General features: G+C 39.1%; 1 protein-coding gene across 1 annotated transcript in view; it reads left to right on the top strand.

Annotated features, from left to right (window-relative positions):
- Nucleotides 1–15,572, top strand: part of LOC149312691 (BTB/POZ domain-containing protein KCTD8-like) — a 69,575-nt gene extending 54,003 nt beyond the window's left edge. The window contains exon 2 of the mRNA XM_089525184.1: nucleotides 12,260–15,572. Coding sequence (XP_089381310.1) covers nucleotides 12,260–12,720 — 461 coding nt within the window. The 3' untranslated portion in view covers nucleotides 12,721–15,572. The remainder of the gene's footprint in view (nucleotides 1–12,259) is intronic.
- Nucleotides 15,573–15,668: the final 96 nt, after the last annotated feature.

Below are 15,668 nucleotides of genomic sequence, written 5' to 3'. Positions count from 1 at the left end.
GGAGGAATGCTCTAACAATCTAATCAGAATTCTGTCTGTTTTGATGATGAAGACTTTGGTGCATGCATTGGTGATATCACAACTGGATTATTGCAACTCATTGCTAATGATTCTATGACTGGTGACAGTGGTGGATGGACCAGGTGGCTCAGTGGGATGCCCATGCAGACAGCTGTTCCAACTTGGAAATGGGCTCTGGATTATGCCAGAAGATTTGAAGTAAGAGCTAGGTTATTTTTAACCAGTGTAAGGGTGTTATACCCTATTTCTGGTGCTGAATCTACCAGATGTGATCCAGAATGTTCACAGCATAATTGAGATTTGGGCTATAGATAATCCAAACAGGCTGATACCAGAACAGTGAGGTGTGGGGGAAGGAAAGGCCTTTGGGCCCATACAGACAAGGCCTTAGATTCTCTCAATTTGGTCATTTTTGGCTGCTATGCAAAGTGCAGGCTTCAATTGCTCTTGGGCCTTTAATAGTCATTTTGACAATTCATGATATCCACAGAAATCTCTCCAACACCACATTTCAAACGAGTTGATTCCCTTCCTTTTAGATTTCTTCATTGTTGTACTTTCATTACCATGCAGTGATATCAGAAATACTATGGTGTGAATGATGATCCTGATATATACCTTTGCACTTCAGGATCTTGTCTAATGCTTTTATAGTTGCCCTTCCAAGTCCCAGCCTTACTCTGATTTCTAGACTACAGTTTCCATTTTGACTTTTGATAGAACCAATGTATAGATTAAACGTCTTTGCTGATGTCTCATCATTCGCTTTTAAGTTACGTAAATCATCAGTAATTATTTTTGTTTTCTCGTAATTCCCAAGTTCAGTTGTAACTATGATTTTACTTTGTTCCTTAACTTTCCTCAATAGATGTTGCAAGTCCTTGCTGTTTTCTGCTAATAGCATGGTGTCATCTGGATATCCTAAACTGTTGATGTTCTTCCATTTCCTCCTTCCTCTTATAATATGTTCTATGGCCCTATCTTTCTGCGGTGGTGGGATTACATGTTCCGATGTGGCAAGATGCTATGCTTTTGGTAACACTGCTGCTGGTACAGTCTCCCAGATCCAACAGTCTTTTGCTGAGGAGCCAGACTAAATATGCCAAACAGCTACTGGGCAGCAATAGGCAGTGGCACACTGGCAGAGGATTTCCCAGAGAAAATGGCAGTAGCACTTTAGTATGAATGTAATTCTTCACTAATTTTCTTCTCAAAGGAAGCAGTGAGTAATTTTAGCAGATTTCTTCCCACTGTGATAAAGCCCTTGAAAATCACCTAGTTTCAAAGACAGTTCACAATTCTGGACTTAACTTTACACAGCATTCATATGTGGTTGTTTTGCACAGAAAGCAGCATTTTTCTGTGTTGCTCCTGGCAAAGAAAATTCTGTTTTCTCTGAATAATAACCATGTGTGAATTTGGCACAGAATAAATCCCCCATTAGAGCATTTTCTACGTAGGAAATATTTTTTTTCTGTGCAGAAGATGTTGTTTCTTGTTTAGAAAATGCTGTTTTCTGCACTAAAAATGTACTACTTTTCTGCAGAGTAAGAGTAAGTCCCAAATTGCAAAGATTCCCATCAGTCGAGAATTCTTCTTACCGGGGTTTCTTGATACTTTTTTTGACCATTTCCCCACTATTTTTGAACATTCTTTCCATCCCTGCACTAATTATTGTTAGCACTGAGCAGCAGACTGAACCAGCTAACCATTTCTGGATGTCTTTTACCATGAAAACAATATGATAACAGTATGATAACACAGAGGAAAACAGGTCAGCCGATTTTGGCTTCCATACCACCAAAAATTGCTGGGGAAAGCTCGGCTGGGGGACGAGTAATGGTCAGGCAGCAGCGCAGCAGCAATTTTATGTGCAATAAAACCTGTTTTCCCCCATTCTAGCCCGATCAGGCTGAAAAGTGCATGTGATAAACTCCATAGTGTGAAAAGTGGAAACTCCCAGGTTAGAAGACACTCACCTATCTAGTAGGGAAAAGCAGACAACATCTACAAGTGGCACTGTGTCTTATAGTGCAGCTGGCCCAAGGCAAAATGATGTTCAACTGTTCAGATACTCAGATGTGACAGGAACCTATAAAGCTGCACAACCCAGCCATTGCTAGAAAGTAAGAAATTTATCTAAAATTTTCCCTTTTCTGTTTTTCTAGTCTTCTTTTTTTCTGTTTCCCCTCTTGTTTCTTTTGTTTGTATTTTTTTTTTAAAAAAATTAATCTATTGGAAATATTTTAATATTTTTTTTAACATAACTTAAAGTTAAAGCATAAAGGCTTGGTCTCTAGATTAGGAATAGGAATAAAAATAAACAGAAGCCTGCATACAGAAATCTATACTGGGATCTTGCACTTACAGATAGAACCATCCGTGTGTTCTTTGTTAGACCAGGGTGATCTTATTCATTGTTTCTTTGTGGGCTTCATTGTTTCTTTAGGTTATTCTGTAAATCCCTATTCTTTATTGCAACACACATAACTTTTTAATATTTTTTAAATCAAGATCAGGTTACTTTCTTTAAACATTCTGTCTGTTTTAGGATTTTCACCTTATCATACAGCTAAAACTTTGGTGAAAAAGCGTTCTCAGATTATATGAAATCAGTGTTCTAATGAGAAGGAGGAGGGTATTACCATAAAAGAGCTTTCCTTAACTCTGAGCGGCTGCTTATAAATATGCAGTCAGGCAATACTGCTGTAGTATGCTGTCAATCTCTCCATGGCAATGTTCCCAGGCAATTATGTCTTACTGCAGGTCATACTTCCATTGTGCCTTTCTTGGTTGGGAGGGGAAAATAAGGCAAAATAAATTAGATTTGACATAACAAAATTATAGTAAAGTCAGTTGCTTGATATTTCTTTGGGCCAAATTTGCTTGGGATAGTTAGAATAGCAATAACGCAATTTATTTTAATTAACGGAAGGACTAAATGTGGTTATTGCAAATTGCTGGGATGCAAACATTCAGTTGTCTTCTTACACACAAGAAAAAGAAAAAAAGGAAAATATTTCTCTCGGTTGAACAGGTTACAAGAGTTTTTGCAAATTATTGAATAATATTTCTGTTTAAGGACTTTCTCTGCAAAGTTTACCTTTTTGTAAAAAATGTATTTTCACAAAGTACAGTGTTTAAAATACAACAAACTAAAATAATAGCAGAGGGAAAACACTGGCATTTTCTTCCTTGTGCAAGGCATTTTTTTGGTAGCAGGAGCTAATAATTTATTGTTTTTAGTGAGATGTCACTGAACAACTAAATAACAGTACGTGCAGTTTCAGTGATATTGATATCACTGTGTGATCCATCTGGGATTTTCATATGCATCTTCCCATATAATTCTCTTTAACAATTCCAAACACTCTTCCTCTTTTGCCATATTTTTTTTAGTCAGTGTTCATGGAGGCTTCTGCTATAAATAATGTCTGTGATTTGTCATGCCTTATTAAATATCTCCAGCCCTGGGAATTTTTTCAGCTTTTAGAAGCATCAGTCCAAGCATGCGTTTTTTACATATATTATTTTAACACAACTATATTTTTATATTTCTGTTCAGTGTCCTCCAGGCTTTATCATCTCCTTGCCTTCCTTCCCCAGAATCTGCTAAACCCAATGTTCCTATCAGGAACAGTGCCAATTCTAAATATCTGTACAAGACGGTGTGCAAAAGGCTGTGCTTTTGAGACCATGTCTTGAAGTAATGGGCACAGACTACACTACCTCTCTAATTAATGCTCTACTTTTGTATTTTATTCTGGAACAGTAAAAAGGGGCTTACACTGTGAGCTCCTGGAAGAGACATCACAAGGAACAGTGGTCATATTCTCTACACCTGTTCTACTGGGTAGTATCCTGCCATTTCAGCTGGGAAGCCCAACCACCTTCTGCCCTCCACTCATTCAGTGGCTTTTTAAGTAAACACCCCCAGCTTATGAGGAATGAGCAGATGCTATGTAGGAAATGTTTTTAAACATGTCAGCCTGGTCCATGATCAGTTACCACAAGAGACACTTTTCGGCACCACCACACTATCACCAAAGGGACAAAAGTGGGGATTAGAGAGGGAAAGACAGAAGCGTAAGAGAAACTGGGGCATTGTGAGGTTGAAGGCTTTCATGGCTGGCATCCATAGTTTTTTGTGAGTTTTTCGGGCTATGTGGCCATGTTCTAGAAGAGTTTATTCCTGACGTTTCACCAGCAACTGTGGCTGGCCATCTTCAAGAACATGGCCACATAGCCCGAAAAACCCACAAAAAACTAGGGCATTCTTTGTTTTGTGTTACTACAGCAAAAAGTCTTCCTGAATTGTGCTGGCATAAATAATCTATAGAAGTGACATAAATAACCAACAATATTAATGGGATGAAGAGGAATGTGAGAGGAATAAAGAGGTACATTACAACACAAATAACAACAAAAAATTTTTCAAGGATTTTTAAAACTGGTGCTATACTAAACATACTCTCAACTGGTTGCTCCTGTTCTGGCCACGGTATGTAACTGTTACTAGGCATCTGCCTTAAAGCTAGTTAAGTTAGTGCTATTGGATAGTGTCCTCATCCTGCTCCTATGCAGGCACTGAAATCCACATAGTGACATCAGGGTTTTGATTATGAGGTACAACAGAAGTCTAAATTAGCTCCTAGTTTGAGGCTACTTTCTTAAGCTTAATTTAGGAGCATTTAATATATAATCAAGTAAATGTGTATTTATTTATTACATATTAAAATTTCCCTCCAAAGAGATGTCAGACAAGGTTCTTTCCATTTTTGCATCCAACATAGAAGATTTTCATACCAGGCAGAAGCTCTGGTAAATTGTCCCTCAAACATTGAGGAAGTCTGTGTGTGTGAAAGTCAGGGAATCATAGGTTCCCTGTAGCATCACTGAATCATTCCAGGAGAGTGAATTTCATCTGACCACAAATTTTCCGTTCAGAGGCAGTTTGCTCTCTTAGGATGATTCAGTGATGCTAGAGGGAGTCGACGATTTCATGATGCCGAGGAAGTGCGCCAGGTGTCCACACACGCACACTTCCCAACGTTTGAGAGATGATTTGCCAGCGCTTCTGCTTGGTACGAAAATCTTCTGACACATTCATGTTATTGTCAAAACAACCACAAGAAGAATTTCAGCTACAGTGACAGGTCCAAATCCACTAACAATGCAGCAAAGAGATGACTTGAGGGCCAGACTCTGATGTGTAAGATATATTGTAACCATTGTATCACTTGAGGGTGGAGAAGTAAGGAGAAAGTACAAAATAGCATGGGCCAGACCTGTGGCAATTCATTGCAATTCATGTTGCTCAAGCAGGTCAGGAAGGACAGTGAATCGCTTCACACCTAAGTCCACCTGTGGAGCTACTCACCAGCACTGCTACCACCATTAGGCCAATGGCTCCCTAGATGCCCACTGGCTACAGCACTTCCTACTGGAAAAAAAAAGCGAATGGCAGTGCTCTCTGGACTGCTTGACCCATAGTTTAATAGAAAATATTTGAAAATTACTTTAAATTGAATTGCACTCCATCACTAAAGAACCCTTTCCTCAGAACACCAAAGGAAAGTAGTACAAGGTAACTCAAAAGAACCTGCTGCTACCAGAACCTGCTGCTAGAGGAATTCAAAAAGACAAACTGGGCAGTTTCAGCTGCCTCAGGCACTTGTCCAGCACTTTGTGCCGGCTCTGTTCACCCTGATCCTGAAGGCCAAGTTTCAGCCTATTTATTAGATCCAACTGGATGAGTAAAATGCTGGCAAATCACTACCACCCCCACCCACCCCCCCGGTGCCAGACAGTCTTACTCTGTACCCTTTATAAAACCAGGAAAGCATCTGTAGTCCTCAGCGGTTTGGAGCATTGCTCTAGAAACAGCTCACAGGCTTTCGGAGTCCTGTTCTCAGTGATAAATTGCCCCATTCAATTCAAGGTTCTGCCTAACCATTCACACACCATTGAACTCAATGCTTTTAAAGAGTAATTTCCCCTTATGGGAATTACACTCACCACAACGGAGCTTCTACACAGCAATATCTTGCCATCACCCCATAGAAGATGAAGAGATTTAAAGTGAAAAAATTCTTCCTTTTCATTGCAATCACATGGCTGTCCTTGATTTCAAAATGCACATCAGCCCAAGACTGTAATCAATATTCTTGAAAAACTCAACCATTTCAAGAAAACAGCCAAATCTAATTAGGAAATTGATGTTTTATATCCAGGCAAGTGAGATACCAGCACCACTGCTCATAACAACAGAGAAAAGCAGTTACTATGAGAAACAACTTTTCCCCATTTTACATTATTTTGTGCAGAATAAGTCCCAAATTGCAAATAGCCTTTGAAAACTGCATGGTTATTGAAGACTTTCTCACAGTGAGATGAAAAAAGCTGAAAGGACTCATTGCTACCTTGATAAGAAACTTGGAGGTGAAACAGACTGCCACTTTGCGCCACCGTCTGGGCAGCTTCAGAACACGGTGTTTTGATGCTGCATGCTCTGAAACTGCCTGGAAGCCAGCTTCCAGTTTCCTGGCTGCCCACATGTCGGCCAGCTTCCAGTGTCTTAGAGGCATGGCGGTTGCACACTGTAAACCCCCAACGTGCCAGGAAGCTGCTGCAGGGCCGTCAAAGATCCACTTAAGATGGCTTTTCTACGGCCGCTGCAAATTGGGGCCACAGTGTGTGGCTGACAGGACCCTTAGTGAAGAATTACATTCCTGGGTTACGGATACTCTGAGGTTACTGTTACAACCTCCCATTACTATTCTGACCTGCCAGAAAAGATTTGACAACTGAATATGCTGTCTGAATTAAGAGAACATTAACAAACATTTTCTTCCTGTGGGCTTATCCAGATAATTTTTAAATGATTGATTTTATATGTGGATTCATTTAATATGTGTATATCTTATTTGTCCTTTTAAATTGATGTGTGTTTTAAGGGATGTGTCTTTAACTGATGTTGAGAAACTGGAGCGTGTCCAAAGGAGGGCGACTAAAATGGTGAAGGGTCTGGAAACCATATCCTGTGAGGAATGACTTGGGGAGCTGGAGATGTTTAGCCTGGAGAAGAGAAGGTTAAGCGGTGGTATGATATCCCTGTTTAAATATTTGAAGGGATATCATATTGAGGAGGGAGCAAGCTTGTTTTCTGCTGTTCCAGAGAACAGGACCTGGAACAATGGATGCAAGCTACAGGAAAAGAGATTCCACCTCAACATGAGAAACATCTCAAAGTGTGAAGAAATATCAAAAATGTATACCCTCATAATCTTGCTCAATAGGGAGAAAACTTGTGAAATTATCCATTCTTGCATGTGAGAATAAAATAAAAAGACCTATACCCTTCATCTTGAGGTCTGGATTCTGCCATGCATGAACACTTCACTTCTGCATGGAAGTATGGCCTTATTTCTTAATTATAATCCGTAATGGTAATGTGATGATAGTAGATATGTTTTATTTATTATTATTTAATTAATTTGATAGATCTAAGACCAGGGCAGTTTATGCTATTCCTAAATATATGTAGATAGATAATATATTGTTAAACCAATTATATAAAAATATACAATATATCTATATCTATATTTATATCTATACCTATATCTATACAATGGGTTGGGATGGGGTGGGGAGAAGCTCATGATCTTCTTGGGGAAATGGCAGGATATAAAAATGTAACACTATCATTTTAAGGAGTATAATGTCCTAAATGTTCACCACCCTTTCTGACTAGTGAACCCAGAAGGTAGCATACAAAAAGAAAACTACAGTTGGGTTGGGTTCATACTAGAAAATAGTCTAAAACTATTCCCATTTTTAGAAATTATAAAGACCCTGTATTGATGCTAGGATGAATGGGAACTAATTGGAGCATTTTTTAAAGCCTGGTGAAGATTGGATAAGTGGATGCTCCTTTAGAATTTGGCCTGTTTCTGCAGAGCATGAATGAATGAATCAGTTTATTTTGGTCACAGACCAGAAATACAAAACATATGGGGTTTCTCTCCAATATTGTATTGCAATATTTCAATATTGCATTGTTTATTGCAGACATTCAGCTGCAAAAAAAAGTCAACATGGGTTTCAGAGAAGCAAGTCATGCCAGATAAATCTAATCTCTTTCTTTGATAAAATTACCAGCTTGGTAGATGAAGGGAATGCTGTGGATATAGTATATCTTGATTTCAGTAAGGCCTTTGACAAGGTTCCCCATGACATTCTTGAAAACAAGCTTGTAAAATGTAGGCTAGACAAGGCAACTATTACATGGATTTGTAAATTGGTTGACTGGCTAAACCCAAAGGGTGCTCAACAATGGCTTCTTTTCATCCTGGAGAGAAGTGACCAGTGGGGTCCCAAAGGGGTCTGTCCTGGGCCCAGTTCTATTTAACATCTTTATCAATGACTGGGATGACAGAATTGGGGGCATACTTATCAAATTTGCAGATGACCCCAAATTACAGGGAGTAGCTAATACCCCAGAAGACAGGATCAAGATTCAAAATGACCTGAATAGACTAGAAAGCTGGGCCAAACCTAACAAAATGAATTTCAACATAGAGAAATGCAAGGTACTGCACTTAGGGCGGAAAAATGAAATGCATAGATGTAGGATGGGGGAAACCTGGCTGAAGGAGACACTTATACGTGTGAAAGGGATCTAGGCGTCCAAGTTGAAATGAGTCAACAGTGCGATGCGGCAGCTAACAAGGCCAATGCGATTTTAGGCTGCATAAACTGAAGTATAGTGTCTAGATCAAGGGAAGTAATAGTGCCACTCTATTCTGCACTGGTCAGGCCCCACCTAGAATATTGCGTCCAGTTCTGGGCACCACAATTTTAAAAGGATGTTGAAAAACTGGAGCATGTCCAAAGAGGGTGACTGAAATGGTGAAAGGTCTGTAAACCATGTCCTGTGAGGAATGACTTAAGCAGCTGGGGATGTTTAGCCTGGAGAAGAGAAGGTTAAGAGGTGATACGATAGCCCTGTTTAAATACTTGAAGGGATGTCATATTGAGGAGGGAACAAGCTTGTTTTCTGCTGCTCTAGAGACTAGGACCCGGAACAATGGATGCAAGCTATAGGAAAAGAGATTCCACCTCAACATGAGGAGGAATTTCCTGACAGTAAGGGCTGTTCGACAGTGGAACACACTCCCTCAGAGTGTGGTGGAGTCTCCTTCTTTGGACGTCTTTAAGCAGAGGCTGGATGGCCATCTGTCAGCGATGCTTTGATTGAGAGCTCCTGCATGGCAGGGGGTTGGACTGGATGGCCCTTAAGGTCTCTTTCAACTCTATTATTCTGTGATTCTATGAACCAATAGTATTTCTTTAATATTTTTAGTTGTACATTTCAGAGGGAGCTTTGCAGAAATGAAAATGAGGGGTTATTAATCTTAAAATACTACATAAGGATTAAAATTGAAATAACAGTTCTTAAGCCTCAGATCTCTGCCAGGCAGACTAAAACCTATTCTTCATCACCTTATCTTAAGAGAGAGTTTGGATGAAAGTAGAGTGGGTGGAAAAAATTGAGTGTACAGTCAGAGCTAAAACAGATGGTTATTTCAGACAGGATTTGGATGAATTATTGTTTGGACTACAGTTCTCAGAATCCAAAGCCATGCTGTAGTCCAAAAAAACTGTAGTACCAGGCTCTGCAGTACCAAAGCAAAAGTTCTTTGGCTGTTCACTGGCTATTTTGGTCCCTTTTCTCTTTTCCTTCTACCAGGAGACAGATTTGTATATTTAGGCAGGTTAGGGTCGACGTACTGGCTATTGAGGAAAGAAGTTTTAGTGGAGGATGAAATAGTGTTAGTTTTAACATGATAATATGTTAAAATGAATTTTAATGTCTTAATTTATTGCATGTTTAGCAGTAGCTATTTTTTTCCATTTTGTGAGATACCTTGGATCCCAGTATTGGTGATCCAATAAAATGTAATAACTAAAATAAGTAATTTTTTAAAAAAACCAATTAGCCATTAGCATCATCTAAAAATCCAGCAAGGTGATTAATGAGAGTAATCTCTTCTTGGATTAGCAGAGGATTAACCAGGAGAGAGAAACAAGATCCTGCACCTCCCATGGGAAGGGGTTGTTCCAGACATGACTACAGGTGTATCTCAGCTAATGAAGTGGTTGTATTCCTGGACATTATTTCTTTAACAGAAAATTTGGTACCAGAGGTAGAAATAAAATGGAAAGAATAAGGATAGGCTTTTTTTGCACTAAAAGAAAAGCAGCTCAATTTCTCAAGCACAGTTTTTATCAAAAACTAAAAATATGTGCATGTGAAATGAAAAAACCAGGTTAGGAAATACTTGCATAAGCAAAAAAAAAAAAAAAAAAAAAACACTTTGCATCTTCTGGCGATTACTTCCAAAATGCATCCAGAGATACCTTTTTTTTCCTATTCTCACTAGGCTCCCACTTTTCTTATGATTTCCATTTTGATCTATCAAAATGGGCTTTTTAAAAATATGCTAGAGATAGGGAGTGAAGCAGTTTAATATATTTCCCCTTTTTCTCTAGATTCTGCTGTCCGTACATGTTTAGTAATGGATTCTGGAGGCAACTGATGTGTACGTTACCTGTTGTAAATAGGCTCAAACAGTTCCAGTGGGATTGGCTAGCATACAATCCCATTCTTCCCTAGCTCAAGCTCTTATTTCATTGTTTATTACTGACACACTACTACAACCTGACACAGGAAGCCTATGTTTCTCCAGCCCTCCTTTATCATCTTTCCAATGCTGATATTGTTTAAAAAACACACAACACTTCCATCCAGGCATGGCAGGTTGGGGTGGGGGTGTGGGGCTAAACAGTCATAAATGAGGTATACCTGTACTTGTTTTTATCGTAATGGGAACAGGCATCCTTGATCATAAGAAGCCTTAAAGATGCAGGAAAACAAGGGTTTTGCTTCTGCTATGCAGGCAATTCAAATTAGATGAAGTCCTTCCATTTATCTTCTAGTCTAGAGAAATCTGGCATCTTATCTTTTCCCAGGCTTGTCACGAGGCGATGTTTAAGAAACACAAGAATATCTGCATAGCCAATTGCCTGAAAAAAGAACAATCTGCCGAGCAGACACATAGGCCTGTTACAGACAGCCAAAATAAAGCTGCTTCGAGTCACAGTGGAGGTATGGTGTTTCAATGATGCATGCGTCCTAAGAGTCCAAAAGTCACACCAAAGCCACGCTCCAGTCCTTAGGGATGGAGTGTGGCTTTGGTGCGACTTCTGGACTCTAAGGACGCATGCATCATTGAAACACCATACCTCCACTGTGACTCGAAGCAGCTTTATTTTGGCTGTCTGTAACAGGCCATTGAAACATTATAAACGTGGTTTGTGGGAGTGATAGCACATCCTATTTCCCATGTATTTGGGATGTGGTATGAAATGTTTATCTATAAATACATTATGTTACTGTTATGCTATGGCCTAGGGTTCTGTTAATTTAGAATGGCACTTATTATTGAAAGGGAGAATTTAGCTTTTGCTGACCAAGCTAGGAAAAAGACAGGGGTTGAATGTTGGACTAGGATCTTGGGGGGAAAAGGGTTCAAATCCCTGCCTAGCCATGGAAATCCACTGGGCAAACTTATTATTGTTGTTGTTGTTGTTGTTGTTGTTAACCTTTATTTATATAGCGCTGTAAATTTACCCAGTGCTGTACAGACAATCTTTTTAGTTAGACGGTTCCCTGCCTTCAGGTTTACAATCTATAAAGACACGACACAAAAGGAGAAGACATTGGTCGTGGGGAAGGGGATCAGGTCCATCAGAAGAAGGCAGTGGCAAACATCCTCTGAATGAATCATTCCAAGAAAACACTTTGCTAGAGACATCATAATTTGGAACTGACTTGAAGACACATAAGAACAACAAGAATAACAAACAAAACTAGGGTTATCTGAATGTCGATCCTAATATGAAAAAGTATGTGAGTCATCATCATGAGTGAAAAATGTTTGGTGCTTTTTCTGCTGAAGTTTTATCCTCTCAACAGCTGCCTGACTTTTAGACTTTCAGGTGAAGCTTCCAGTTTCTATACAGTACAACCCCTTTGTTTGACATGAAGTTCTCCACATTCTAGGAATTCACTGTAGATTTTTAAAAACTCTATACAGGGTAATGAAAATAATCACTGATCATTTATCTTCTTAATGCATTTTGTACTAATGTTTTCTCTTCCTTCTTTTGACAGGACCACCTCAAAGAACAGTGTCTCCCAAACATGAACACGAAGATAGGAAGCATGAAAAGGTTACAGACAAAGGAAGTGAGAGTGGAACTTCCTGCAATGAGTTGTCCACCTCTAGTTGTGACAGCCACTCCGAAGGTAGCACACCCCAAGAGAATGCTGCTAGCGCTCAGCAGTCGTCAGGACACCAGCCAAACACTCTCACATTGGATCGCCCATCCAAGAAGGCCCCGGTGCAGTGGATGCCACCACCAGACAAGCGTAGAAACAGTGAACTTTTTCAAACTCTCATTAGCAAATCCAGAGAGACAAACCTCTCCAAAAGGAAGGTGTGTGAGAAGTTAAGTGCTGAAGAAGAGATGAAAAAATGTATTCAGGATTTTAAGAAAATCCACATTCCAGATTGTTTTCCTGAACGGAAACGCCCATGGCAGTCTGAACTGTTACAAAAATATGGGCTATAGTTTTTTCAGTATTTGATGACATGTCATTGGTGCATTAGTGTTTAATATGTTGCCAGTTTCTACTGATGTACTTCTTTCTGGTCTACTCGTTGGAGTGATTCCTGCTGCTTATTTCTTTCTGTGAACTGGATGTGGAATAGGACATGGGTTGACTTTCCCCTTTTCTTTCTTTTTTTAAAAAAAATAATAAAATGAAATGAAAACACTATGGATCCTTTTATAATAGTTATAATTTGCATGATCAAGACATTTTGTTTTTCAGACTTCTCAGTGATAACAAAATTCAACTTGATAAAGAAGAATGGGGCTTATGATAACTAAATTAAATGCAAACACTTTTTAAAAATGTTAATGCAATAAAGCAAATGTCTATTTTGCATGAACACAATAGTGACAAGTAGATCACACAAGAACAAGAGGTTTGTCTGCTGCTTGGATAAATATTTTGTTCAATACGAAGACTATAAATGTAAAATGTCTTTGGAATTGAACCTTGTGAGGATTTGTGTGTGGCTGTGTGTTTGTTTTGTAAGGATGGTGTAAATATGCCTTATACTGTTTTATGGTTGCACCAACATTCATCTGTTAATGTTTGCCAGGACTATTTCTGTCAAATGCAAAACTATCAGCAGATTGTGAAAAAGTGGTTTGATGGTCTGAAATTTTTCTGTTTTCATGTTAGTCAACAAAGGTGGAAAAATAAAAATACCTTAATGTATTTGTTAAAAGGGGCCTACTGTTAAATGTTCTTGATTGATTATGCTTCTGTTGTTATTAGTTTCTATCTGCATCTCCAAGTAGGTTTTAAGGAGAGTTTCTGCAGTGTTTTCATTATGCTTCAACTCTGCTACCAAATGGCAAACAACATGTTTCAGCAGAAAATGAATAATGCTTAGGGTGTGAGAGTTTTAATTAAAATGTTGAATAGAGATTCAGTATGATGGAAAAGAACAGTATTATTGATTACTGCTCAGTATAGTAGCGATAAAATCTCAACCAGAGTGTACAAAGAGTATTTTAGTTGACAAAGGAAATAATGCTTCTGACAACTGATGGAAATTTGCTGCTAAAGTACTAAATTTAAGATGTCATTAACAGGCACAAGACAAAATTGTTGCCAGTGAACAAAAACTAATATTTGCTCATAATGACACAAAATTAATCTGATTAAAAAGAGGCATGTTTGGGGATTAATAATGGATTTGCAGGGGCTTGTGTAATACTGTTGAACATTATGCCTTTATATACATCTCAAAAATTTGCCACCTTAATTCCATTTTCTGTTGCTTTTTCTTTACAATAGCATGAACATCTTTGCTGATTTAACAAAGCAGGTCACATTTGGAAGGGTTGCTTGCTACTACAAATTTAGTATAACCTTCAGAATTGCAGTTATGTCAGTTCACATATCAAAGCAGTCTTTGTATAATTACCTTAACATTATGTGAGGCTGCATTATTGATATGATTTTACAGAGATCATGTTCTAGTACCTAACTCATAAAGTTTCTAGAAATCATATAGCTGACTGTTTAATACAACCTTGGCCTAACTATAAGCATGCTGTCAATCCCGTTTGGTCTCAAAGTGTTTATGTAGGGCCACCATGTTGTATGAATGGCCATTGCTTTTTATTAGATTGGCTCCAGATTTAGTCATATGTACGTAAGAGTGAACCTAGTCAAATAAATGTGGCTTGACTTAATTATAGTTAATGTAAGGAGCAAAGCAAACTACCCCTTTGCACCGGCTTGGGGGCAGCATCTGAGTGCAGCATTGAGACACCGCACATTCTGATGCCACCCCCAAGCTGGCGTCATGCCACCCACCTGGCCACACAGCGGGCAACTTTGTGATGCTTCGAAGGTGTGGCATTTGTATGTTGCATGCTGCAGGAGTGCCACAAAGCCACAGTGGTGGTGGAAAAGCTGCCTTTTTCCAGCACAAAAAGGAGTGACATTTTGCCACTTCTTTTTGTGCCAGAAAAAAGCCAGAGTGTGGCCGTGGCGTGCGATTGCTGTGGCACTCACCCAGCTTTGTCAAGGGTGGCACTTGAGGGTGGTCTGTTTCTCTCCTAAGTGTGACTAAGCCTGGATCCAATCATTTATTTCTGACATTTGTGACCAACTTTTCTATTCAAAGGTTGACAACAGAAGTATGATGTAGAGGCCCCTAATGGCTAAAAATGTACAATGCAAGATCAGTAAATATAAAACTGACACCTGTTGGAGGGACATTATGGACATATGCCAGTAGTTTGTGCCAAACTCTCCTGTGGATGTTCCACACTAAAGTCCTTGATGTTTCTTTAAGACAGAGGATTGTGCTAATTTTGAGCACACTAAAATAGCCAGCAATGCCCATAGCTCAGTGGTAATCACCCCTGAGGCTTCCTGCTGGTCTACCACCCTGCCCAAAAAAAAACCTAGCAGAAAATGCTGTTGTCACCCCAAGACTGATGGTGAGTGGCCATGTTGCCTTATCTCCATAGTAGGAAGCCTCTATTCCTGGAGGTGCTCATTCCTCCAATGTTTTCTTTGGCTCTGTGAGTAATGTTCTGGTTACTATGGAAAGGGGTATTTCAAATCATTCTAAAACAAAAATGGGAGATGTATTGGGAGACCAGCAACATAAAAACTGGTCCTAGGTTGAAGCTTATTGCCAATAGTCTTTGATCTCATTTTCCATGGTGGTGTCCTTTTCAGTTTGTTGCAGCTAAAATAACAAAGAGTCTTGTGGTACATTTAAGCTTACTATGCCAGAAACATTTGTATACTGTAATCCGTTGCATCAGATGCCTTAATAAATGTTAGTCTTTAAAGTGCCACAAGGCTCTATGTTTTCTTTGTTCTGCCTGCCCATGTTTCACCGAATGTTTGCTTATTTCTGTTTACTTATTTATAAAAAGACAGTAGTATATTTTAATGTAAGCATTTGTAGCTTTCCCCT

The sequence above is a fragment of the Sceloporus occidentalis genome, unplaced genomic scaffold (assembly GCF_023333645.1).
Source record: "Sceloporus occidentalis isolate IW3139 unplaced genomic scaffold, rSceOcc1.0.p SCAF_5, whole genome shotgun sequence".
NCBI lineage: Eukaryota > Metazoa > Chordata > Lepidosauria > Squamata > Phrynosomatidae > Sceloporus > Sceloporus occidentalis.
Note: the sequence above shows the minus strand (reverse complement) of the source record. Positions and strands in the feature narration are given on the sequence as shown.